The 27,046-nt window shown below is 32.5% G+C and overlaps 1 protein-coding gene across 1 annotated transcript in view; it reads right to left on the bottom strand.

The window, feature by feature from the left end:
- The window catches only part of LOC114346471 (peroxidase), a 209,375-nt gene extending 183,071 nt beyond the window's left edge, over positions 1-26,304 (bottom strand). The window contains exon 1 of the mRNA XM_028297210.2: positions 26,033-26,304. Within this exon, the coding sequence (XP_028153011.1) occupies positions 26,033-26,046 (14 nt within the window). The 5' untranslated portion in view covers positions 26,047-26,304. The remainder of the gene's footprint in view (positions 1-26,032) is intronic.
- Positions 26,305-27,046: the final 742 nt, after the last annotated feature.

The raw sequence follows: 27,046 nt of genomic DNA, 5'->3' as shown, positions 1-27,046 counted from the left end.
GTTACACCCCACCCCACCTCCAAGGGTGGAGTGCTGGATCGTGTTTTATGTTATTTGATAGGTTCTTAAAAAATATAAAAGACGTATTTTTTGGTTTTTTATTTGGAAGTGTATTTCTCGAGATATTAGACCGTTTCTATAATTTACCTATGTTATCACGAAAAATTCGTTTTTTCCGATTATAGCGCCATCTATCCACAATTCTAAAAAATGTCTCGAATAAGAGTTGCTTACTTTTACGTAAGCAATCCAAATCTGCAATAAAAAATGGGATTTCTATAAGATTTTAAAGTTACTCCCACCCCACCTCCAGGGATGGAGTGGGGTGGTCGTGTTTAGTGTCATTCGATAGATTTTTAAAAAATATTGAACACGTATTTTTCAATTTTTCGATCCAATCTTCATTTCGCGAATTATCCGATGGTCCCGCGAATTATTCGGTCGTCCCATGCGACGAGTTCCATCTGGGCACTAGGTACCTCGGAGACCATCGCCGTCATGAAATTCGTGTTCAGTGACCTCCAAAACCCCCAAGTATAAAAATTGAACTCATTTCCGTCAATATTTCCTGAGTCCTAAATTTTTTATTTTCCATCTCTTTGAGATGCACTTTAAAGATGCTTTTTATCATACACAAACATTTTTGCCGGAGACCAATTTAGTTCACAAAATTGCCTGACACTCTCTCGAATCGAATGCAAAAAGTTGCATGACGATTCATCTTACTGCACAAAATTCCTAGGTTTAATGCTTCGTTGCCTCGTCTAGTAAGACAGATCGCGTCCTGCGTTCTGTCCTGTCATGTCGTACGCCAGGCAGGCAACAGCGCCCTATTCGCGGTGTGCAAGTACTTGGAAGGGAAACGAGAAACGACCGTGCGCGAGTCGCGGAGAAATATTGCAACTATCTTAAATAATTCATATTGTCAATTGAAATTGTCAAATTGACGTATATTTCATACCTTCTGTCATTGTAGCAGAAAAATTATATAATGCTTTACAATATCGATTATGATATGTAATTATTATATAAAGGTTAATTTAATTAATTGTATTTTGCTTGCAGTACTGCATTTTAATAACTAATTTTATTTACTACATACAATTGTTTACGTTTTGATAGCATAACCTGAATCTTATTTTTTCTTCTTATTATTTTTTGGGCTATGGCCTTGACAATTATCCAGTAACCAGCACTAATATAATTGGCCAATATAATTAAAAGTGCGAATAATAGTACAGAGCGTAGAAATAGGGGTCGCTTTACCGAACTTGCACGGTCCCAATATTATTATAGCAGTATTCGTTTTCCACGTTCGCTCGTAGGAGGCTACTAGACACCTAGAAAAGGAAAGTGCCGAAAAATGTATTTTCCTTATTTTTCAATAATGTAATCTTCATTTAAACATCATCACTTTTATTCAGAAAATTTGCTACCGCCATTACGAATGGCATGCAAAGAGTTTCATTAAGATCCTTTAACTGCAAAAAATTGGTAGGTTTTTAGTTTTTTACTCCTTCAGTGACTGGCCGAAACTAAAATTTGGAAACTTGTTATGCTATAAGGCGCAAATGAGTATAGTAAAATAAACTAAACTGTGTAACATTATTAGAATATACAGGGTGTAACAAAAATACAGGTCATAAATTAAATCACATATTTTGGGACCAAAAATAGTTCGAATTAACCTGACTTACCTTAGTACAAATATGCACATAAAAAAAGTTATAGCCCTTTGAAGTTACAAAATGAAAATCGATTTTTTCGAATATATCGAAAACTATTTGAGATCTTTTATTGAAAATGTATATGTGGCATTCTTATGGCAGGAGTATCTTAAAGAAAAATTATAGTGAAATTTTTGAACCCCATAAAATTTTTATGGGGGTTTGTTCCCTTAAACCCCCCCAAACTTTGTGTAAGTCTCAATTAAATTATTATTGTGGTACCATTAGTTAAATTTAATGTTCTTAAAACTTTTTTGCCTCTTAATATTTTTTCGATAAGACAGTTTTTATCGAGTTGAGGCTTATTTTTTAATATGTTTACATAAAGTTTTTATGGGGATTTTGCTGCTGTACCATTAGTTAAACACAGTGTTTTTAAAACTTTTTTGCCTCTTTATATTTTTTCGAGAAGGCACCTTTGATCGAGATATGGCTTCTTTTTTAATACGGTTCAACATATACCTAAAAATGCAAATCATATATAAATTTTCATATTATTACCAAGTCTCCATAATCGTACTTAACCATATACAAATATGTGGTGGATTTGAAAAATATTCAAAATATCTTGAAAAAAGTGACTTTTCGAAAAAGTACTAAGAGCCAAAAAAGTTTTAAAAATAATGTGTGTAAGTAATAGTACTACAATAATAATTTAATTGGAACGTACACAAAAGTTTGGGGGGGTTTAAAGGAACTAAACCCCCATAAAATTTTTATAGGGTGTCCAAATTTCACTCCAATTTTTTCTTAAGATGCTACTATCATAAGAATGCTATATGTCCATTTTCAATAAAAAATCTTCAATAGTTTTCGATATATTGGAAAAAAAAACGATTTTCATTTTGTAACTTCAAAGGGTTGTAACTTTTTTTGTATACACATTTGTACTAAGGTAAGTTAGGTTCAATCAAACTATTTTTAGTCCCAGAATATGTGATTAGATTTATGACCTGCATTTTCGTTACACCCTGTATAATATTAATCCAGTGAAAAACTTTAACTTAGATCCTAGTCTAAATTATTTAATGCCTTTACTATTCTATTATGTAAAAGTATTATCTATTATAAACAGATTTTTATTAATTTCTCATACTTGCAACAAAAATGCGTAAGTAGATAATTTTTATGTTTCTTAATGTTGATGCAAGTTTCCTTCAGATTTCTTGTAGATTTTTCTTCTTATCCAAAGACTGTTATTAACATTGTTTCGTAAAGTAGGTAGGTACTTTTAAGTTCTCCGGATAGTTTTAGTTCTGCTCTAAAAACAGTTCTTAACCTTCACTATAAGATAATAAATAATGTTAACAGATTTATATGATACATTTTTGTATAAGTTAACAAAAAATGATGCACTCTTAACAAAAGTTTGATAAATTTATTTATAAGAGATTGAAGAAACACAATTTTTATACATTAATACATATTGGTGGTTATATTTTCGTTCATATTATAGAGTTCTTGTTTAAAAGTAAAAAATACATAAAATACTGTATTTTACGATGGAACCACTTAATTTAACTTTGGTGGTCGAAATGAATAGGCTTTCACGCCTTTTTCAAGCTGATATGAGGCAAACTAACCTAGCTACGCACTTATGCCTCCCAAAATAGGAGACACTGGGAGTCCAGTTTACCAACATAAGGGGGGAGACATATTAAAATTTCTATTGTCCATAGGAGATACTGGGAGTCCAGTTTTCCAGCATACAGGGGAGTCATATTAAAATTTCTATTGTCACAAGGGTTACTGCAGCTTAAGATCTATTCTTTTTACCTTAAAACCGCTAGAAGACAACCTACAATTACATCATGTAATTCAGTTATTGACTTAAAGCGGGCACAATAAGTAGATTATAGATCGAGATACTGTCAGAAATACTCTCCACGAGTCTGAAGGGAATCTTTACAGTTGAAGACCACTAAGAAGACTCATCAAGCTCCAAAGTTAATCATGCTACAAGTTTAGAGGGATGTCGAAAATATCAAGATGGATAAATATCACAGTACTATAGTTTTATTTATAGATGATACAGATCTGTATTTTATCCAGTTGAATAAGAATATGTAGACGATTGGGAAATTTACGTTATTTGGGGCATGCATGGGAAATCAACATACACAGGATACAATAATGGTATGGGGTGGAATAATTCGTGACAAGACATCTCGTAACGCGGCAGTTCGTATCCCCACAAATGGTAACGGAAAATTCGTAACGTCGACAGTTCGTAACTATACATATTCGTAACGGTACAATTTGTAACATTAAAATTGAATTATTCTCTCTACTATTCGTCTATTTCCAGGTACTATTGGTGAAAACTTTCATCGTATGCATGTTAATGCTCGTCAACATCTCTGGTTGACCAACGGGGATATCAACGTTGAAATGTAAAGGAAGAAAATAATAAAAAAAAGTAAATTCACCAGGATGGGTCAGAATATCGACAAAATCTGACTAAAAAACTATTAAAACTATTACAAAAAATAATAGAACAAAACAGAATACCAGAAGAATGGAAATCAATCATCCTAATATCTCTCTTCAAAAAAGGAGACAAATCGGACCAGGAGAAACACAGAGGAATTAACTTATTAAACACAACATTAAAATTAACAACCAAAGTGCATGATAACAAACAAACTGAATGAAATTATAACACTAGCAGAAGAACAACAAAGTTTTAGGTCGGGAAGATCTTGCACTGACCCTATATTTATGATGAGGCAAGTTTAAGAGAAGTCATCATTAGAATATAACAAACCAGCATATTTATGTTTTTTGGACCTTATGAAAACATCTACCAGAACAACACAATAAAAGTAGAAGATGAATTAACTGACCCAATTGAAGTTGGCAATGAACTAAGACAGGAGGATTCCCTGAGTCCTTTATTGTTCAACCTTATCATGGACGAAATAATAAAAACATAAGAACTAAAAAAGGATACTAAATTGGAGAAAAACCACTTAAAATAATCTGCTGTGCAGACGATGCAATACTAATCTCTCAAAGTGAAGATGATTTACAATATATGCTGCACCAATTTAATGTAATCTCCAGAAAATTGAACATGTTAATTTCCCCAAAAAAGACAAAATACTTGGTTATAACAGCTAATCCAAGAATTTATAAATTAGAGCTAGACGATCAGATAATAGAACAAATAATGAAGTTTAAATATCTAGGCATCACACTATCTAGCTACGGAAGTCTCGAAACAGAAGTGGAAGATCAAGTGAATAGAGCAAACAGAGCTGCAAGTTGTCTGAATGACACAATATGGAGAAATAAAAATATCGGAAAAGAAATGAAAGGCAGAATTTACAAACCAGTCATTAGATCAATAATGACAGACGCGGCAGAAACACGACCTGATACAGTGAGGACAAAAGACTGCTCGAAACATCAAGATGAAAACCCTTCGAAAAATCGATGGTAAGACACTATGAGACAGAGATATAAGTACAGATATACGACGGAGATGCAAGGTCGAGAACATTAATAACTGGGTAAGAAACAGAAGAGTAGAATGGAATGACCACATAAGCTGAATGACAACAAATAGACAGAATAACAACGAAAACGATGGAACGACCATCCGATGGAACGAACTTACTAGAGGCGCATTGCAAAGACAGACATAGTCATGTCTATGCAAAAAGAGGAAATGGAAGAAGAATAAGAAATCATTTTATAACCTGCAAAAATGTACAATGAAAGCGATTTATATTTTTACAAATTCAATTTAAATTAAATAAGTAGAGAGTATTTCCGGTGTAGTGTAGTTACAAAAAATATGGCGTCAGATGCGTTATGTACCACTGTACACAGGGCAGGTCCACGTGTGCAATGTGTGCGGCGCACACAGGTGCCAGCAATTTAGGGGCGCGACTAGATTTTTCACAAAAATTTTAGGCGGGTCAAAATAACACTTACTTATTTTTTTTCAGCTTCTACCAAACGTTAGGACATCATAAAACAACATTTCGCAAGTCTGGCTTTAAACCATTTATCTAATACACGCTGGTCCAGCAGAATTTATGCTTTAAAGCCATATTACAAAATTTGTTAGAAATGTATTATGCTTTATGTGATATATAGTCGGTTCGCTAAACTCAGACACAACTGGCTAGTGATTTTAGTAGGTATTTTTTTTTTGTTTTTAGCCAATTTTGCCAAAATTAGCTAAATTACTAACTATTTAGTAATTATTTTTTGCCAATTTTACCAAATTTGCAAAATTACTTAATAAAATCACTAGCCAGTTGTATCTGAGTTTAGCGAATCGACTATAAAACATATTCGAATAAAGATCGGGATTCAAAATATCAAGCTAGAAGCGTAGGAGATAAAATATCAGCATTTACGTTCATATGTTAAGTTGCTCAGTCTAGTTTTGATGAAAGTTAACTTCGTTAGCAAAATTTTTCAATCAAAACAATGAATATGCAGCTGGTCTTAAATGCTTTACAAGAGTTAAAACAATTGTTGCTCAAGTTTTGGAGAGATAGCAAATTTAATGATGTTATTACTGCAGCAAATGACACTGCTGAGAAAATGGATGTGGAGTCCAGTTTTCAACCAGACACACAGTTAAGGCGTCGGAATAATAGCAGACAGTTCGATTATGAAAATAAAGACGTATACCGATTTTGATTGATTGAGATTTAATGATCATCTAGTCTAGATATACATAGAGGGAGACGATTTATTTGAAGAATTATATGAATTAAACAGCTTCAGCCTTTGTTAAACTTCTTCTTCTTCTTCTTGTGCCACTCCTATCGGAGATTGGAAATCATCAAGGCAACCCTGACTTTGTTTACAGCTGACCTAAAAAGTTCATTAGTGGTGCAGCCAAACCACTCTCTCAAATTCCGCATCCACGACATTCTTCTACGGCCTGGATTCCGTTTTCCTTCTATTTTTCCTTGCATTATATTTTGAAGTAATGCGTATTTATGACCTCTCATCAGGTGACCCAAATACTCGAGTTTTCTTCGTTTTATCGTTAATAAAATTTCTGGGTCTCTTCCTATCCTTCGTATTACTTCAAGATTTGTGATTCTTTCAACCCAACTTATCTTCAGCATTCGACGGTAGCATCACATCTCGAAACTTTCAATATTCTTTATGTTGTTCTGTTTGAGAGTCCAGACCTCTACACCGTATAATAGCGTGTTAAATACGTAGCCACTTAGCATTCTTAATCGTAGAGGGATGCTTATATCTCTGTTGCAGAAGAATTTTCTCATCTTTATGAAGGTGGCCCTGGCAATTTCGATACGTCTTTTTATTTCATTGTTTTCGTCCTCCAGTTTCGTTTATTAAAGTTCCCAAGTATTTATAACTTGATACTTTTTCAATTTGAATGCCGTTTATACTAATATGTGCTGGTTGTGTCATGATTTTACTGAAGACCATATACTTGGTTTTTTTGATATTAATGTTTATGGCATAATTGTTGCAAGCAATATTTATGTTTGTAAGTAATCGTTGTAATTCTTCTACTGTTCTTGCAACTAGTACAGTGTCGTCTGCGTATCGAATATTATTTACAACCTCTCCATTGATTACGATTCCTTCATTTGCTTGCAAAAGGGCTTCCTGACAGATGCTTTCACTATATACATTAAATAGCAGTGGTGACAAAATGCATCCCTGTCTTACTCCTCTACGTATTTCTATTGCTTTTGATATCTCGTTTTCTATTTTGATGTTAGCTTTCTGATTCCAATATAAGTTGAGAATTGTTCGCAGATCTTTATTATCTATGTCTTTTCTTTCAAGAATGTCTTTTAGCCTATGGCGTACTCTGTCAAACGCTTTTTCAAAATCGATAAAACATGCATGTACTTCTTGATTAACGTCTAGGTATCTTTGTGTAAGAACATTCAAACCGAAGAGAGCTTCTCGAGTACCTAGTCCTTTTCTGAACCCCATCTGTGTATTACTAATATCTGACTCCAACTTTTGATAAACTCGGTTGTGGATATATAAACTCATTAAAGATATTGTTCGATGTTCTGAACATTCTTTTGCATTGGATTTCTTTGGCAGTGTAACGAATGTAGACAGCAGCCACTCTTGAGGTATAATACCAGTATTGTATACTGTGTTAAATAAGTGCAATATTATACCTATTGATTCATCATTCAAGAGCTTTAGTAATTCAGTAGGAACCTCATCGGGTCCATTTGCCTTTCCAGTTTTGGAATTTATAAGTGCCATTTCTACTTCACATTTTAGGATTTCAGGTCCCGTTTCACCATTTACCTTGTCAATGTTATTTCTGTTGTCCTCAAACAATTCTCTTATGTATTCACTCCATCTATTAATTTTTTCTGTTAAGTCTACAATAATATTTCCGTCTTTGTCCTTAACCAAACTTATTTGATGTCTTCTTTGGGTTCCTGTAAGTTCTTTTACTTTTTTATGTATATTGAATGTGTCATACTTTCTTTCATGGTCTTCCATTTCTACACATTGTTCTTTAATCCATGATTCTTTGGCCTTCTTTATTATTTGCTTTATGTTCTTATCAACCTCTCTGTATTTTTTTGAATTATTCTTCAATTTTCGTCTTTCATCCATTAGTTCTAGTATGTCTGGTGTCATCCACACCTTATGTTTCTTTGGAGATTTGGTTAGGTGTTTCTTTCCCGTAGTTCTTATTATAGTGTTTATATACTTCAGTTTTTCATCTATGTTGTCTGTTCTGCGGATTTGGTTTTCTGCTACACTGAGGTCGGTGTTGATTTCTTCGCGCACTGTTTGTCGTCGGTGTTCACTTTTAAGCTGACTTAAGTCTAACGTTGGGATGATGGTTTTTCTCATTTTCTTTGGTCTCACAGTACCTTTGTTAAACGGAATTACGTAAATAATGATGTTTGCAAAGAAATTAACTTTTTCTTCTTCTTGATGTGCCTATCCGTGACGAATGTTGGAGATCATCATGACAATCTTTATCTTATATGCAGCAGTGCGGAAAAGCCGCACCGATGTTGTGTTGAACCAGGTTCTGAGGTTATTTAACCAGGATATTTTTCTTCTTCCTGGACCTCGCTTTTCAAATATCTTTCCTTGTACGATGGCTTATAGGAGAGCATATCTGGATTCATTTCGCATAATGTGTACAAAGTATTCTAACTTCAAAATTTGATATTGGTCAGTACCTCTCGGTTCTTCTTCATTTTTCTGAGGACCTCCTCATTTGTGATCCGGTCAGTCCACAGAATTTTCCACGAATTCCACGGTATAGCCACATCTCAAATCTTCCAATTTTCTGCATATATTTTCACCATCAGTCAAGAGCGGTTGACAAATTTATCTATCATCTCTATAGAGTCGTTAGTACTAGCTGATATTCACCATGTTATAAAAAGATTTTCCGAATTGAAGGCGCGAAAAGCGAATTTTTCTGAAAAGACATTTATTTTCATGCTTACCTGTATCTTTGGATTTTTATGCTTTTACGCCAAATATTTATTTTTAGTTATTTTTGTTTGGTTAAAATACATAATGGTTCATTTTTATTCACATTATTTTATTTAACGGGACGATTTAAAAAAAATGCGTATTTTAGGCGCCAGTAAATGTTTTGCACATAGGCGCTACCACCTGCTGGCGCGGCACTGATTGTACATTTTTGTTTCAAAGATATTTAGCAGTTTTCATACTTTATCCCAACCTAGTATATTAAAACATTACTGCTACTCTACTACTACTACTATACAGTCAGCACGTAAAGGTTGGAATAAATTCAGTTTCTCGTGAATGGACGTTTTTGGAAAGAAATCTCGAAACAGGTCGATTTTTATTTTTAAATTATGACATTTTGGCATATAATATATTATACTAGTGACTATACTAGTGTACTAGTGATTATTTTAAATGAGAATAGGGGTCGTGTGATAGCTCATTTGGAAGGTTATTTAATTTTCTATTCAGTAATATAAACATTAACATATTTATTTATACAGGGTGTCCATATTTTTTTTTAATTAAATTAATTGAGACAAAATCACAAAGACTTAGATGGTTAGGACATGTCCAAAAAATGGCCCAAGTTAGAATGCCTAAAATCATGTTAAGCGCTACAATAGGTGGTAAAAAGAGAAAAGGAAGACCTAGGACGAGATGGAGCCATGAAGTTAATGATGACCTGAGGTATCTCAATGCAACCAATTGGAAAGAAAAAGCGAAGAATAAGCGAAGAATAAGCAAGAATGGAGGAAGATTGTAAACCAAACCATGAGCCTGCTTGGTTCGAAGTGCTAATGTATATATATACAGCGTGTCTACTTGAGTTGGAAACATATGGGAAACTTTTTTATTATTAATTTTACGAAAAAAAGTTATTCTTTATAAAAAGTTCTGCATGCCCCAAAACCTAAGATTCAATCAGATATCAAATTTTCTGAATATTATACGAGGTATGTCAAAAAATATGAATTTCGGTCAAGGGTAAAGTACCTTTATTTCTCTCAATATCGAAAATTCTTATGATAAAAAGTTGTTTGGAATTAAAAACTAAGATCAAATATGCAATTACATGCTTCTTATTGAAAAAAAAAATTTTTCTCAAATTTAAGGATACCCAACATTGTTTTTAATTATTACAAATATGATAACTCGTTTATTATTCATTTTACGAAAAAAAGTTATTCTTCGTAAAAAGCTTTGCATGGTCTAAAATCTAAGACACAACCATGACATATCAACTTTTATTAATTTTATACGAGGTGTGTCAAAAAATATGAAATTCTCTCAATATTATAGCACCTTTATATTTCACAGTATTTCAATTAGAAGGATGTAATTGCATATTGACACATAGTTTTTAGTTCTAAACAACTTTTTTAATAACTGTTTTCAATATTGTGAAAAATAAAGGTACATTACTCTTGAGTGAAATTCATATTTTTTGACATAACTCGTATAAAATTAATAAAATGTGATACCTGTTGGTTGCATCTTCGGCCTTATGACCTACAGAGCTTTTTATAAAGAATACCTTTTTTTCGTAAAAGTAATAATAAAAGAGTTATCGTATGTGTAATGAATCAAAACGAAGTTAGTATCAATAAATTTGAGAAAAATTTGGAAAATATTTTTTTCCAATTAGAAGCATGTAATTGCATAATTGAGCTTAGTTTTTATTTCCAAACAACTTTTCAGAATAAGCATTTTCGATATTGAGAGAAATAAAGGTACTTTACTCTTGAACGAAGTTCATATTTTTTGACATAACTCGTATAATATTCAGAAAATTTGATATCTGATGATTGAATCTTAGGTTTTGCGGCATGCAGAACTTTTTATAAAGAATAACTTTTTTTCGTAAAATTAATAATAAAAAAGTTTCCCATATGTTTCCAACTCAAGTAGACACGCTGTATAATTAAGACAAAACAAGAATGCATGTAATTTATTTAATTCAAAATGCATTTTCCTGCTGTGAGAAAACAGGAAGAAATGCTTATTTGACAAATAAATCTTATTTTTCGCTTAAATTCAATATTAATGCTGCCACCCACTTGCCTCTTGGTAGTTTGAACATTTAATTTAAGCGAAAAGCAATTTTTCGTTTAAATAAACATTTTTTTTCTATGTTCTGATAGCAGTAAAATGTATTTTGAATTAAATAAATTACATACATTCTTCTTTTTGTGTAAATTAATTTAATTAAAAAAATATTTTTTGGATATCCTGTATAAATAATTATGTTAATGTATATATTACTGAATAGAGAATTGCATAACCTTTCAAATGAGCTGTCACATGACCCTATTCTAATTAAAAAAATCATCAATTAGGTCATTACATTACGCTCAGATGGATGACGTCACTAGTATGAAAAATGTGCCAAAAGTCATAATTTAAAAATAAAAATCGACCTGTTTTGGGATAGAATAGAATAGAATAGAATAGTAATATGCTTTATTGTCACTGAAAATTATACAAATTTTATGGACAAAGCTTAATATAAAGTCAGAAAAAATAAATAAATAATATCTAACAATAACAATAACAAAATACAATTTTCTGAAATTTGATAAATCGTCAATATAAATAAAAATACAAAAATACAAAATATAAGTTAATAAAGTAAAGAAAAAAAACAAAATCGATATATTGCAACAATTTATAGAAATTGAAAAGTGAACATACAACAAAGTAAACTATAGACATTTTTTTTTCTTTTATGGCATAGACTTGGGTGTCAATTAGCCAGTCACAACTTTTTGTTTTCTATTCATACATAAAGAAGGCAATGAGGTCCTTAGAGTTCCATGGCAAACTCTTCCACAGCTTTCTACTCAGTTCAAAAGCCGCAGCTGGCCGCTATGGACTGTCCAAGTTGCTCACCACATTTTTCCATTATACATCTTCTTCTTTTTTCATATGAACATAATATATCAAAATATCAGGATTAAAAGTTTAGAGGTTAATTTTAGTTTCATAGATAAATTTCATTAAACAATCATATATATTGTTGCTATTCGGAGACAATAGATGGGAACTATAGACATAGGAACTAATAAGTTTAATCTGCTACATGTGACACCCAAATACAGATAAGTTTGGGTACTTGTACATTACTGTAATTTCTTAGTTAGTCATTAAGAAACTCTTCTACTGAATAATATGGTCTTTTAGATAGATGAGCTTTTGTCATTTTACGGAACTTGGGGAAAGATGTTGCAGATTTGAGTTGCAAAGGAAGATGGTTGTATAGTTTTTTTGCGGAATATAATATAGTTTTCTTTACTAACTCAGAGGACGGGATCGGTAAATATACATCAAAATTTGAATTTCTGGTGGAGTAGTCATGATGAGGCTTTGCTGGAAAGACATGCATGTGTTTACGAATTAAGCAATCAGTTTATAAAATATATAAAGATGTAAGAGCTAAAATTCCGTGATCTTTGAAGTAACTTCTGCAATGTGTTGTTCTTCTGAGGCCAAACAGATACCTTATTGCTCTTTGTTGTAATTTAAAAATAACATCAAATTGGGCAGCTGTACTAGAACCCCAAAAAGAAGACCATATCGAAGATGAGACTCGAACAAGGAAAAATATGTTAGTTTAGAAGATGCTAAATTGAGTTCTTTTGAAAGAGATCTTATAGCATAGCAGGCTGAGGCGAGTTTCTTACTTAACAAATCGATATTAAGGGACCATTTGAGGTTGCTGTCTAAAAAAATACCAAGAAATTTTACAGAATCAACGGTAGAGATTTGGCTGTTATTAACAAGCAGGGGTTGAAGAGCACTTTTATAGGATAATGTCTTATCCACGTTAAAAGAGAGTAAATTAGAGTCAGACCAGGTTTTTATCGTAAGCAAATCAGAAGTTATAGTTGCATGAAGAGATGCAATAGTTGATTTGCTCCAAGTGATACTGGTATCATCAGCAAAAAGAAAAATTTTCTATCGATTTTTAAGTTAGTGATGTCATTTATAAAGATAAGGAACAGTAGAGGATCCAATACTGAACCTTGTGGTACTCCACATACAATGTTTTTGAGACTAGAGTCAGTATCATTTGCTCTAACTAGTTGTTTAATATTATTCAAGTAAGATTGGAACCAATTCAAAGAAATACCTCGAATTCCGTAGAAATTTAGTTTTTTAATCAAAATGTCGCGATTTACACAATCAAAAGCTTTGGCATAGTCACAGAAAATAGTGGCAGTATAAAGATTATTGTTTAGTGCTTGGTAAACCTCATGAAGCACAGAAAACATGGCATCAGTGGTACATTTATTAGTTAAAAATGCTTTTCCATGCCTTTCCAAAATCCCCCATTTACGAAAAAATGAATTTATTCCAACTTTTACGTGCTCACTGTATTTACTATTACGACCACTGCTACTAAATATAACTTTTATGTCTAGCCATCTTAAAAAATTTCTTCTTTCCTTAATAATTCGGCAATAAATGCTTCGCTGTAATTTCGTACCAATATAATATTAGGTTTTATTAGCTTTTAAATCACGAAATATAATATTCAGTCCGAAGAATACTTAGTCCGTTCTTTAACGGTAAAATATTGCAAAATCTCTAAATTTTAAAGAACCGCTTGTATTGACTTGAAATTTGGCATACACATAGCTAACAAGTCAAAGAAAAAAAGTGATATTGTGCCGATATGTGCTTTTGTCCTGGGGGTGGTTTTTACCCCTCTCTTGGTGGTGAAAAAATATTCGTCCAAAGAAAGTCAGGAAATGGATAAACTGGCTAATTTTAAGCGGAATGGGACGTTTCATCGCCGCCGGTTCATCGCCGCCGTTTCGATACCGCCGGTTCATCGCCAGTCCATTTCATCGCCGGCCGTTTCATCGCCGGCCGTTTCATCGCCAGTTAGTCAGTTGATCTTGTATTATGGGAGATGACACGACACGACGTTAAATTCAGTTCAAAACTTATGACAAATAAATAGATAAAAAATATTATTATATTCATTTACTGTTCTATTTCTACTTTCCCTAAATTTGATACTAAACAGTATTAAATTTGTAGTGTTAAATTATATTTTATATTATAAAAGTTTAAAAGTCTATTAAAAGATTAAGTATGGGAACGAGAATGGTCATATCTCGCATTTCCTAGAATTCCTAATTAATACTAAAAATAAATAATAAATGTAACTGTCGAAAATTGGTCGAAAATTAGGAAATATATCAGTTAGCTATTAACTGACTGGCGATGAACCGGCGGCATCGAAACGGCCGGCGATGAATCGGCCGGCGATGAACTGGCGGCATCGAAACGGCGGCGATGAACTGGCGGCGATGAAACGTCCTAGACCCAATTTTAAGTAACTTTTGTTCTATAGAGTTTTTTTCACTAAGTCAATACTTTTCGAGTTATTTGGCAGTGAACATGTTCATTTTTTCAACAAAATAACCACGCTTTTAGACGGTTTTTCGCAAATAACTCAAATAGTAAGTATTTTGTCGAAAAAACATTCTTAGCAAAAATATAGCCTGTATAATTTTTTAAAAAATGGTGTATATACCACGTCTTTACACCTAGTAGAGGCAGAGTTATAGCTAATAAAAAATAGGTTCATATTCGTCAAATTCCAAATGGAATACTTTAACGTGAAATAACCAAAAATGAAGCACATTTCGGAGAAAACTCATTACAACTTATTTAAAGTGTTTAAAAGAAGCTTTATTTTTGTTTTATAAAAAAAATTTCTATCATCAAAATTAAACAAGTTACGCTCAAAATAAAGTTAGTCCCTTTTGGTTTTGGTAAAAAATCGAGAAAATCACCCTCTAATTAGTATCTTAAATGAACTTAATCGTTACGACTTCACAAGTTTCTTGACTCGTGTATATATTGTTTATATGATCTGTAAGTGTCATTGGTTCGAAGTCCTTATTATTGAAAGGGCTGTAGTTAAAAGGGGTTGAACGAGTCACTGATCACGAATGTATGCAAATTTAGAAACACCAAATCTTAATCAATTTTTGTCTAACAGAAAAACAAAAAAATACATGATATTCAGAAAAGTAAATCTGACTTTTTTTTGTTTGTCGAGATTTTTGGTATCTCTAACAATTTTTAAGTTATTTTGAAAAAAGCATATTTTTCAAAACTTAAATTTTTAAAAATTTTACTTTGAAACCAAATTTTTTCAAAAATAAGCACTTTGGATCGAAGAAACTTACAGATGATTATAAACACAACATAAGTAAAATAATTTGTGGAGCGGTAACGATTAATTTCATTTAAGTTGCTAATTAGAGGGTGGTCTTCCCGATTTTTTTTTGAAAAAACAAAAGGGACCAACTTTATTTTGAGCGTAACTTGCTTAACTTTAATGCTAGAAACTTTTTGTAAAAACAAAAATAAAGCTCTTTTTAAACACTATAAAAAAGTTTTAATGGGTTTTCCCCAAAAAGTGCTTACTTTTTCGGATATTTCACGTCGAATTATTCTATTTGAAATTTGGTGAATATGAATCTATTTTTCATTGGCTATAACTCCGGTTCTACGAGATCCAGAGACCTAACGCGTACACCATTTTTTTTTACTTTTTTATAAGCTATATTTTTGCTAAGAACGTTTTTTTCGACAAAATACTTACTTTTTGAGTTATTTGCGAAAAAGCGTCTAAAAATGTGGTTATTTTGTTGAAAAATGAACATATTCACTCGCAAATAACTCGAAAAGTGTTGACTTGGCGAAAAAGCTCTATAGAACAAAAGTTATTTAAAATTAGTCAGTTTACCCATTTCCTGACTTATTTTGGACATATAATTTTTCACCCCCCAAGAGGGGGTGAAAGTCACCCCCAGGGCAAAAGCACACATCGGCACAATATCACTTTTTTTCTTTGACATGTAAGCTATACGTGTGCCAAATTTCATGTCAATCCAAGCGGTTCTTTAAAATTTAGAGCAAAAACCGTGAAAGAATGGACTAACTGTAATATGCAATATCCGAAACTGGATTTAGTAAAGATATGCTCGGATACATAAGAGAAAGACGATTTCTTAAGATGATATAATTTTGATAATTTCTCCTCACGAATGACTCGAGCCTTTTAAGATTGCTGTTATAAAAATGTACACACAATACTACTTTAAAACCGGCAGATTGCATAATGCTAAAACTAAAACGTGTTTTTTCTAGATTAATTTTTGTGACATATGACATATGTATTATGTCTCTATTAATTATAAAATAAATACAATTAAGAATATACTGAGATGTATATATTAAACTGTATATTATAAAATTTTGAATACACGAAATATCTTAAGAATTATTATATAATTTATGCTCATTAGACATATATGTTATTACTATTATTAACAATTTGTTTCAAACTTATTAGTCCAGAAAGCCACTGCGCATCCACTAGGAAAAATATTCCGATTCGGATTTTTTACACAATCTTACTCAAAAAGGACTATATAACTAGACCCCTTTTAACAAATTTGCATGTTGCCAGGACCAAAAATGGGTCAAAAATTTTTTAAACGTTTTTTTTTTGTTTTTTTCGTAAAATTATTTTTTTTGCATTGAACAAAGTTTTTTTAGGGTTTCTGGATCATTCCAAACAGAATGTAGTGTGAAGGTCTTTAGTGACATTTCTCTAAAATTGATAGTTTTGACATATAAGCGATTAAAAATTGAAAAATTGCGAAATCGGCCATTTAACCCTCAAAAACTATGTGAAGAACTGAAAATTTGAATGAGCAAAAATTCCGAAGAGTTTTTTGCAATACAATATTCAAAACTCCTTGGTTTTTTAATTGCTAATCAAGCGTATGCGACACTAAAAAAGTCACTAAAGACCTTTTCTGTTTGGAATGATCCAAAAAACCTAAAAAAACTTTGTTCCATGCAAAAAAAATAATTTTAGGAAAAAAACAAAAACAAACGTTTAAAAATTTTTTGACCCACCTTTGGTCCTGGCAACATGCAAATTTGTTAAAAGGGGAAGAATATTACACTGTATTAAATAGAGAATATGAAAATATCCCTAGACGATATAAAATTAGTAATATGGGACGCAAAGACAACCCTAGAGTGTAGGAGGAAGAAAGATATGTACAAGACAGTGATAGGGATATGCAATAAACATGAGGAAAGAACAATTACACATGTTTACAAAAAAATTTGACTATTTGACGAAACCATATGACTAGGGGTTTTTGGGGTCGCTGGTCACGAATCTGTGGCCCGCTGACTTCTATCACGTCAGGTAAAGGTCATTTCAAGATCGAATCAAGATAAATCGACAATCGCTGTGAAAAAGTATATTAGGGGGTTTTTGGTCGCTGATCACGAATCCGGGGTCCGCTGACCTCTCTCACGTCTAGCTTAAGGTAATTTCAAGATCAAATCAAGATAAATTGACACAATCGCTCTGAAAAAGAAAACTGGGGTCTGTTGAGCACTACCACATCATATTATAAAGGTCATTTCAAGGTCAAATCAGGACAAGTCTACAAAACTGATTTGACCTTGAAATGACCTTTACCTGACGTTTTGTGGACCCCAGTTTTGTGATCAGCAACCCCAAAACCCCCTAATTTAGTTTTTCAGAGTGATTGTGTCGATTTATCTTGATTTGACCTTGAAATGATCTTGAGTGAGAGAGGTCATCGGACCCCGGATTCGTGATCAGCGATCCCAAAAATCCCCTAACATACTTTTTTAGAGCAATTGTCGATTTTTCTTGATTTGACCTTAAAATAACCTTTACCTGACAATATAGAGGTCAGTGGCCCCGGATTCGTGATCAGTGACCCCAAAAACTCCTTAGTCATATGGTTTCGTCAAATAGTCAAATTTTTTTTTTTTGTAAACCTGTGTTATCGACCAGATGTTGATATATTTCAGTAGTGAAAATGGGTTAAGAATAACTAGCATATGTTTACCAGCGAAAGAGAATTCGGACAAAGGAAAGGAAAAATGGAAAAACATTTTTAGTTTTTCTTGAGTTCGCAAGTGTTACTTGTATTTGTTTTTAAATATGGTGTCTAGTTTATAATTTGTAATCAATGTATCTCTTAGTTGTTTCATTAAGTCAAAAGTGTGAATGGTAAATCATATCAGTGATGCAATTCAGGTTGAATTCAATAGTATTCATAGTGAATAATAGATTTACCACGACATTATGAATTATAATCAGAAACAATTAACTCTAATTATATTATTGAATGATCTCATTAAATTGAGAGAATTAACGTTTTAATAGTGTTAAATATTCAATGAAAAGTTTTAATTACATTTTTAAATAAATGTTAACATGGAATGTCTTCCTTCATACAGATTATGTAGTGTTAAATTGAAACTCAGAACAAGGTAGATCAATGTAATAGATAACAGATCAAATGTGAAGAACTGCCCTTAATCATATTAAATAATATGAATATCTGGTTAGAGTAGCAACAAACGAAGAAAGTATGCGCACCAAAATTAGATGATCAACATAATATATTTGCAAAACTTAAAAGTGTGTAAAATAATGACGTAAATTAGAAAATTAAATTATCTATCTATCTATCAGCGAGGTTTCTACAGCCTCTGCCGCTTCTCGCATTTCGACCGCCATCGTTTTCTGTCCATCCATTCGTCTTCTTTGATGGCTCTATCTTTCATGATGTGCCGTACATTTTCTTCCCAGGCAACTGAAGGTCTTCCCCTTCTTCTTCTTTGGTGTGGTATGTAATTTAAAGCTTTCTTTGGCCATCTATCTTCATTCATTCGTTTCACGTGACCATACCACACTAGTTGTCTAGTTTCAATTTTATCTACACTGGAATATACAGTATGTGTCCTCCTTCTAATATCTTCATTCCTGATGTGATCTTTTTTAGATATACCATACGCTCTCCTTAGATAATCCATTTCTACTACTTCTATTCTTTTCCTATCTTTTTTTGTCATCTGCCAAACTTCTGTCCCATAAGTCATAATAGGCTCTACCAAGGTACGATAGATTGTCAATTTCGTTTCTTGCCTTATATCTTTAGACCACAGTAGAGAGCTTAGAATGTTTACCGCTTTTTTGCCCCGCTGCGTTCTCTTTTCGATGTTTCTTTTGGTAGTGCCTTCTTTAGATATTATAGATCCGAAATATTTATATTCATTACATCTTTTCGTGGTTCTAATTTCTAACTCTGGATCTTCTTCATCATCCCCTATTTTAAGATACTCTGTCTTTGACATATTCATATTGAGGCCCCATTTTTCATATTCTTTCTTTAGTTTTCTAAACATGTAGTCCATGTCTTCCTCATCATTCGCTACGACTACCTGATCATCTGCAAAAAACAAAGTTGTTAGACATTTACTACTACCTATGTCTATTCCCATTCCGGATACTTGTTTCCTCCACTGCTCTAGCGATGATTGAATATATATTTTAAATAAAGTCGGAGACAGACAACACCCTTGTTTAAGCCCCTTTGATATAGGGAATGATTCAGATATAAAGTTTCCTTCTTTAACGACACTTCTTGCATTTTTGTATATATTTGCGATAGCATCCACATACTTTCTACTAAGACCTACCTTCGTCAATGTTTGAAACAGTTTTTTCAAAGGTACCGTATCGTATGTCTTCTCCAAATCTACAAACAATAGGTGGGTAGATAGATTCCTTGCCTTCCGTTTTTCTATTACCTGCTGCAGAACGAATATATTATCAGTGCACGATCTTCCTGCACGAAATCCACTTTGTTCTTCCATGTCTTCGTATTCTGATTCTATTCTTTTCTTTATTATTCGACCGTACAACCTCCCTACTGAGCTGGTAACAGTTATTCCTCTATAATTAGAGCATATGCGTTTATCCCCTTTCTTGAATACTGAGCTGATGTATCCAACATTCCAATCATCAGGGATATTTTGTCCTTTTAAGCATTTATTAAATAGTTGAACCAACATCTCATGTAATATGTTTGGTCCGTACTTTACCAACTCAATTGGGATGTCTCCAGGTCCTGCTGCTTTACCGTTTTTAGATCGTTTGAGGGCTTCTCTTAACTCTCGAGTTGTTATCTCAACTATTTGTGTATGTTCGGCTAATTCTGCCATTTCGATCTCTTGGAATTTACATCTATCTTCTGTCAGTAAAATCTCATAATGGTGTTTCCACTCTTTAAGATCTATTAACTTTATGTTAGATTTTTCCTTTCCTTCCCTCTGGAGAGACTTTATTACCTTCCACGCTTGCCCAACTCTTGTTCCACCCATATACCTATCCACTTCTGCGCATTTTCGGTCCCACATCTCATGTTTACTTTTCACTATTTCTCTTTTTACATCTCGATTTAATGCTGCATATCTCTTGTTATCTTCCTCCTTTCTTGTTGACATCCATTTATTAAAATTAAATTAACCGATCAATTTAATTCAATCAAATGAAGTAATAGGGAACTTACAAAAAATTTTAAATTCGAAAAAATGTTATAAATCACAACAGAACATAATTTAAAACATGTATCAAAGGTAAAAAAGTTTTGTTTGTCTTTCGTTTGGCCCCTAAACGATTAAACATTCAAATTATACCAGCCAGCCAAAAACGCACCGTAACGTCATCGGGTTATATGTTTCCATTCTCCACCAACAAAGTAAATAAAATTGTATATAATTTTAAATTAGACATTATAAACGTCAGTAGAAAATCAGTTATGTGACGTTACAAGTGTTTTTGATCGTTTGAACTATTCATAGAAAATTTGTACTTTTACAAAATGGTTTTATTTTCCATAGTAAACCTTCTTTTCTTTCCTTCAATAACTATATCAAACTCCAATCTCAACAAACTGGTATATATTATTACAATGACATACGACAAATGTCATTAGAATAAAAATATTTTTCATTTATTCCGCGACGACGAGCTGGCCAAATATCCAAGTAGGTGGAGGCCAATAAAGTAAAGAAGTAGAAGAAGAATATACCTAAATATAACCATAAACGGAACCATATAGTTAAACTATGTGACGTCACGGGCCGTTTGAACTATTTTAAAATACAGACGTCTTTAAATTTGTACTTCTAAGTTATTATGAATTTTTAAAGCGTGAAATTTTGGAAATCTCATTTTTATACAAAACTGAACATTATTATAGTTATTAAGGTACCAAGGGTATTATAAAGATAATAACGCTTGAGGTCAATACTGTATAGACCGAGGGCCTTCGGCTCGAAGTATATACGTTGACCGAAAGCGTTATTATTATAATACCCGTGGTGCCTTCAACGTTTAATGTCCGACTAAATTATTCTTTATATGCAAAAAATTTGAATGAATTTTGAATTAATTAGTTTTCAAATAACTACATTTACCAGAAATAGTCGTAACGTATTTGTGGTAACCATAGTTTTTACTTAGAGTTTTATTTGTCAACTTGACAGTATTTAACTCGTTATTTAAATTTAGTAGGCCCTAGGGCATTATTTTTCAATAACATGCCCTTGGGCGTTATATCGTACTTAAGGTGATACAGTAGCGATCAACAGGTAGCCAAAACGCGTTTTAAGATTGCGGCTGTAATTTTGAATATTTTTTCGAGATATTTGGCACACGTATTCGTAATACAATAAGGAATGGCGGTACAGAGCCCAATTTGAAAAATATGTTAATATGTGGAAATTACTCTGTAAAATAAAATATAAAAAAAACGAGCCTGTACCGCCATTAAGAAGAACAAAAAAATACACTTTCTTCAAATAAACTTTTTTATCCAATGCCTAGATTTTGTGTCATTTTGGAACTACTAATGAAATAAAAAAATTTTAGTAGTTCCAAAATGACACAAAATCTAGGCATCGGATAAAAAAGTTTATTTGAAGAAAGTGTATTTTTTTCTTCTTCTTAATGGCGGTACAGGCTCGTTTTTTTAATATTTTATTTAATTACAGAGTAATTTCCACATATTAATATATTTTTCAAATTGGGCTCTGTACCGCCATTCTTTATTATATTATGAATACGTGTGCCAAATATCTCGAAAAAATGTTCAAAATTACAGCCGCAATCTTGGAACGCGTTTTCGCTACCTGTTGATCGCTACTGTTTCCTCTTAATAGACTTCGAAATAATGTCATTATTTGTCAAATAATAGACGAGTCGGACATTAAGTAATAAAAAAAATGTGCAAGTTCCCTATTGGTCTGCTGTAGAAGAAGATATTGAGTATTACAAATTAAACAATAAAGCTAAAAAATACGAAGAAATAAAAGAATAACTCTAGCCAGATCTTAGATCTACACGTAATAACCGACATAAAAAAATAATTATCTATTTTGTGCATTATTAAGGAGAAGAAAATATCATTATTTTAAAAAAATTAATAGAAACAACAATCTTCAGCAACTATTTCAAGAATCCATGAACAAAAGCGCAATCCATATGGAATAATTCATCTGAACTATACATTAAAAAGGGAGATAAAAACAATAATTGTGAAAATTACCGATGAAAAACTGTAACCGGATCTATGAGTAGAATAATATGGGAAGATCTTGAAGAATCGAATCGAAAAAGAATATTTAAATTCTGAAGCAGAACAAACAGGATTTCGTGCGGGTCGGTCCACTACTAACCACATTTTCTTCTTAATCTAGATAAAAGAAAAAAAAAGACAAGGAGTCAAAAAATTCATATATGTAGGCACAAACAACAATAGGATTTGTAACATCAAAGCGATTCAAGTAATGATGTTGTCTGCCCTCCTCTTTATTTAAAATATACCTCGAAAGTGCTTTAGAAAGATTGAAACAAAAAGGTAGAACAGTGGGGATACTACTCACCAACACTATGGTATACAGAAAACACGCTCAACTTTGCATACAATCAAGTAATAACGGCTCAAGATTTTGACGATTTTAACTATATGGCCCGAAAATTAATTGAAGAGTATGACATATAGCGTCTAGAAATCAATAAACAGAAAACCGAATACTTTTGCATTGGAGCGCAACCAAAAGATATAATATTCGACATAACCACGACAGAGCACTGCTATGACCACAAATATCTAGGTATCAATATTTCGCACGATGGAAAATTAGAAAAAGCTGTAAGACGAAGAAATACGACAGGTTGAGAAGGCATCACAATGTTCAACATTATTTTATGGGGACGTTCTATCAGCAAAGAAAAGAAAATAATAAAAAGAGAATATATGAGACCATAATGAAAAGTATTATTCTATATTGCTGTGGAAAGAAACAAAGAACACTGGCAACGCTGAGAGCAATGAAAATGAATTTTTGGAGAAGAGCAGCAGAAAGAACTAGAAGAGAAAGAAAAAATCAAAGAACAAGGTAGAGAAAAATCTAGAAGACTAGACTAGAAGACTAGAAAATGCTGGAGAAAAGCGTAATAGATACTACAATACACAGATCGAACAACCAAATAAAAAACACTATACGAAGATCTCCTAATAAAATCAAGAGAACTAGAAAGAGTAGCGGATAACCAAGTAACACTTGCAGAAGATCAAGATGATATCCACTACATGTTGCGAAAAATAGATAAAGTGTACATAACAAGTGGAGTTTATCAATCAATTTATCAAAAACAGAGTGTAAAGTAGTGGGAGGTGAAGGAAGGCACTTAGGACTAAGAGGCACAAATCCAAAATACTTACAGCTATAGATATTTCGATGTAAGTATTAAAAACGATGACCGAAATACAAAAGAAATAACCACTAAAATTTTTAAAGTTAATTCAGCAATACGTTAACTGAATAGTATAGTCTGGAATAACCTCTCACTTTTACTCGAAAGACAAAAATTAGGTTATAGAAAAGTGTCACAGAAAGTATTGCTATATAATATGGTTCAGAGATTTGGGTAATAAATAAAAAGACGGATTCAAAGTAGATGCAACGGAAACAAATTATTGACGTAGATGTTGCCAAATCACTAGAAGAGATAGAGTAAAGAATACTGAAATCAAATCATAGAATGTATGGGCATATACATTGACTTCCTGGAAACTAGAATGCAAAAGGCTGAAATAGTATGGCCATGGCGAAAGGATGAATGATCAAAGATGGCCAAAGAGAATGTTACAGTGGATCCCCACCAACCGCAGGAAAAAGGAAAGATCAAGATAATCGTGGGAACAAGAATTAAATGGTGGAATGGAAGATAGGGGTCTAGCATATGACTGGAATGATGAACGTCGTTGCATCGTTGGAAGCTTGGATACGAAAAACGGCGAAAAAAAAGGACAAAATATATCTAGAAACCAATGGTAATCTGCTGTAGAAGAAGATTTTGAGTAATACAAATTAAACAATAAAACTAAAAGATACGAAGGAATGAACGAATCTCAACCAGATCTTAGATCTACACGTAGTAATTGATATACGAATTATATATTGCATTATTATATTAATAAAAATAACAGACAAACACCTAATAAAAAGAGCAATAGGAACAGAAAAAATAACTGTACGTTATATTTAAAATTTGTAGATTTACCTATTAGGTCTAGATCCCGCGTATGAAAAAAAAGGTGATTAATAGCAAGCTGAACAATTTATTAATAGTTTAAGGGTGTCTAATCGGACAAACTTTGATATATGGGAACAGTGGAACAGGGGAAATTTTAATTGTGGAATAGGTTAAAAGTTTGAAACGGTCAGACCACGAAAACGGCACATGTATTTTGTCCGACAGAACAGACTTAACTCTCCGAACAGAGATTAAACTCTCATGCAAAAATCAGACTGCTATTTATCACCAAATGGGCGTTTTAATAAGTGGAACATGTAGAATATGTCAAATGACAGGAATTATGACAGGTGAAAAATATCAGTCTGATTTTTGCATGACCGTTTAATCTCTGATCAGAGAGTTTAAGTCTGTTCTGTCGTACAAAATAAATGTGCCGTTTTCGTGGTCTGACCGTTCCAAATTTTTAAGCTGTTTCACAATTAAAACTGCCCCTGTTCCAGTTTTCCCATACATCAAATAGGTCTGGATCCTGCGTATGAAAAAAAAGTTGATTAATAGCAAGCTGAAAATTTGTTAATAGCTTAAGGGTGTCTAGTCGGATAAACTTTGATATATGGGAACACTGGAACAGGTGCAGTTTTAATTGTGGAACAGGTTAAACATTTGGAACGGTCACACCACGAAAACGGCACATTTATTTTGTCCGACAGAACAGACTTGAACTCTCCGAACAGATATTAAACTCTCATGCAAAAATCAGACTGCTATTTATCACCTGTCATAATTCCTGTCATTTGACTTATTCTACATATTCTACTCATTAAAACGCCCATTTGGTGATAAATAGCAGTCTGATTTTTGCATGAGAGTTTAATCTCTGTTCGGAGAGTTTAAGTCCGTTCTGTCGGACAAAATAAATGTGCCGTTTTCGTGGTGTCACCGTTCCAAATTTGTAACCTGTTCCACAATTAAAACTGCCCCTGTCCCAGTGTTCCCATGTATCAAAGTTTATCCCACTAAACACCCTTAAGCTATTAACACATTTTCAGCTTGCTATTTATCAACTTTTTTTTCATACGCGGGATCCAGACCTAAAAGTTTATCCGACTAGATACCCTTAAGATATTAACAAATTTTCAGCTTGCTATTAATCAACTTTTTTTTCATACGCGGGATCCAGACCTATATAAATAACTAGGGCATTACTGAAATTGTAAACGGCAACCTATTAACATTTTTGTCAATTTAAATATTTCGAAATTTAAATAAATATAAATGTATTTGTATAAAGCCGACCTCATAAAAGGAAAAGTAAAAACAAATAATAAATAGAACAAACCTCGTCATCTCCATGCCTGTGTTAAATTTCTTTTATAAGCGTTAATTAGTCCTGTTAAAATCGCGCCGCAGATGTACGAACGGTAATCAGTACCAATCGAGAGTACCAATGAGTACCACAAAAAACAACGGTAACGCGCACCAATGCAACACCGTTAAGAAGTGATTAAGGATTAAGCTCATAGACTGCCTTACTGAAGAACTGTCACTTTCTTTGGTTTTCGCAAAGAAAGATTCAACCCCTCCAACACGACTACCATTGACTGAAACCCAGAACTCAGATTCATGTGTATATGTGTAACAATTTGAGGGTCATACAGATTTTTAAACAACTTTCTATGTTCATGTTATTGTTTTGTGAATTTCGTTTTCAAGACAGACAAAATCTTTGGAGATTAAAATTTTACGACGAAATGTTTTATAATTGATAATTAACATATTTTAACACGGTTTTATTTTTGTTAATTAAATTTACTAGATCTGAAATTAATAAACGTGTATAAATATATAAATAAACATACAGGGTGTCCGATACGTCGGTACCATATGGAAACAATTTTTATTTTATTTATTTATGTTCTAAAACCTAAAATACCATCATCAGATGTTAAAATTTTTAAGTCATATACGCGGTTTGTCAAAATCAATGAATTGTGGATACTGTTAACTTTTACACAAAATTCATACTTTATATGAATTTGAACATTAGAGTTCAATGGAGAGATTCAAGTATAGTCCTGAAAGAATCAGATAGCAAAAAGAGAAAAATCAAAGAAGCGGCTCTAATTATGCTGAATGAAACCAATTATTGTGTCGCAAATTCCTCGGTAGAATGCAGTAGGATGTGGTTACCCACACTGAAAGAGGAAGTCAATAGAAAGAAAATACCACGATTAGTAAGTCAATAACATATCGAGTTAGTACAAATTTTATATTTTAGTATTACTTATTGTATATCTATGTATTATTAATATTATTTATAATTTAAACATAATAAAGTCAGAATTTGGTATTA

Source organism: Diabrotica virgifera, chromosome 7, assembly GCF_917563875.1.
Source record: "Diabrotica virgifera virgifera chromosome 7, PGI_DIABVI_V3a".
Taxonomy (NCBI): Eukaryota; Metazoa; Arthropoda; class Insecta; order Coleoptera; family Chrysomelidae; genus Diabrotica; species Diabrotica virgifera.
The sequence above is the reverse complement of the archived record's forward strand: the minus strand, read 5'-3'. Positions and strand labels throughout refer to the sequence as shown.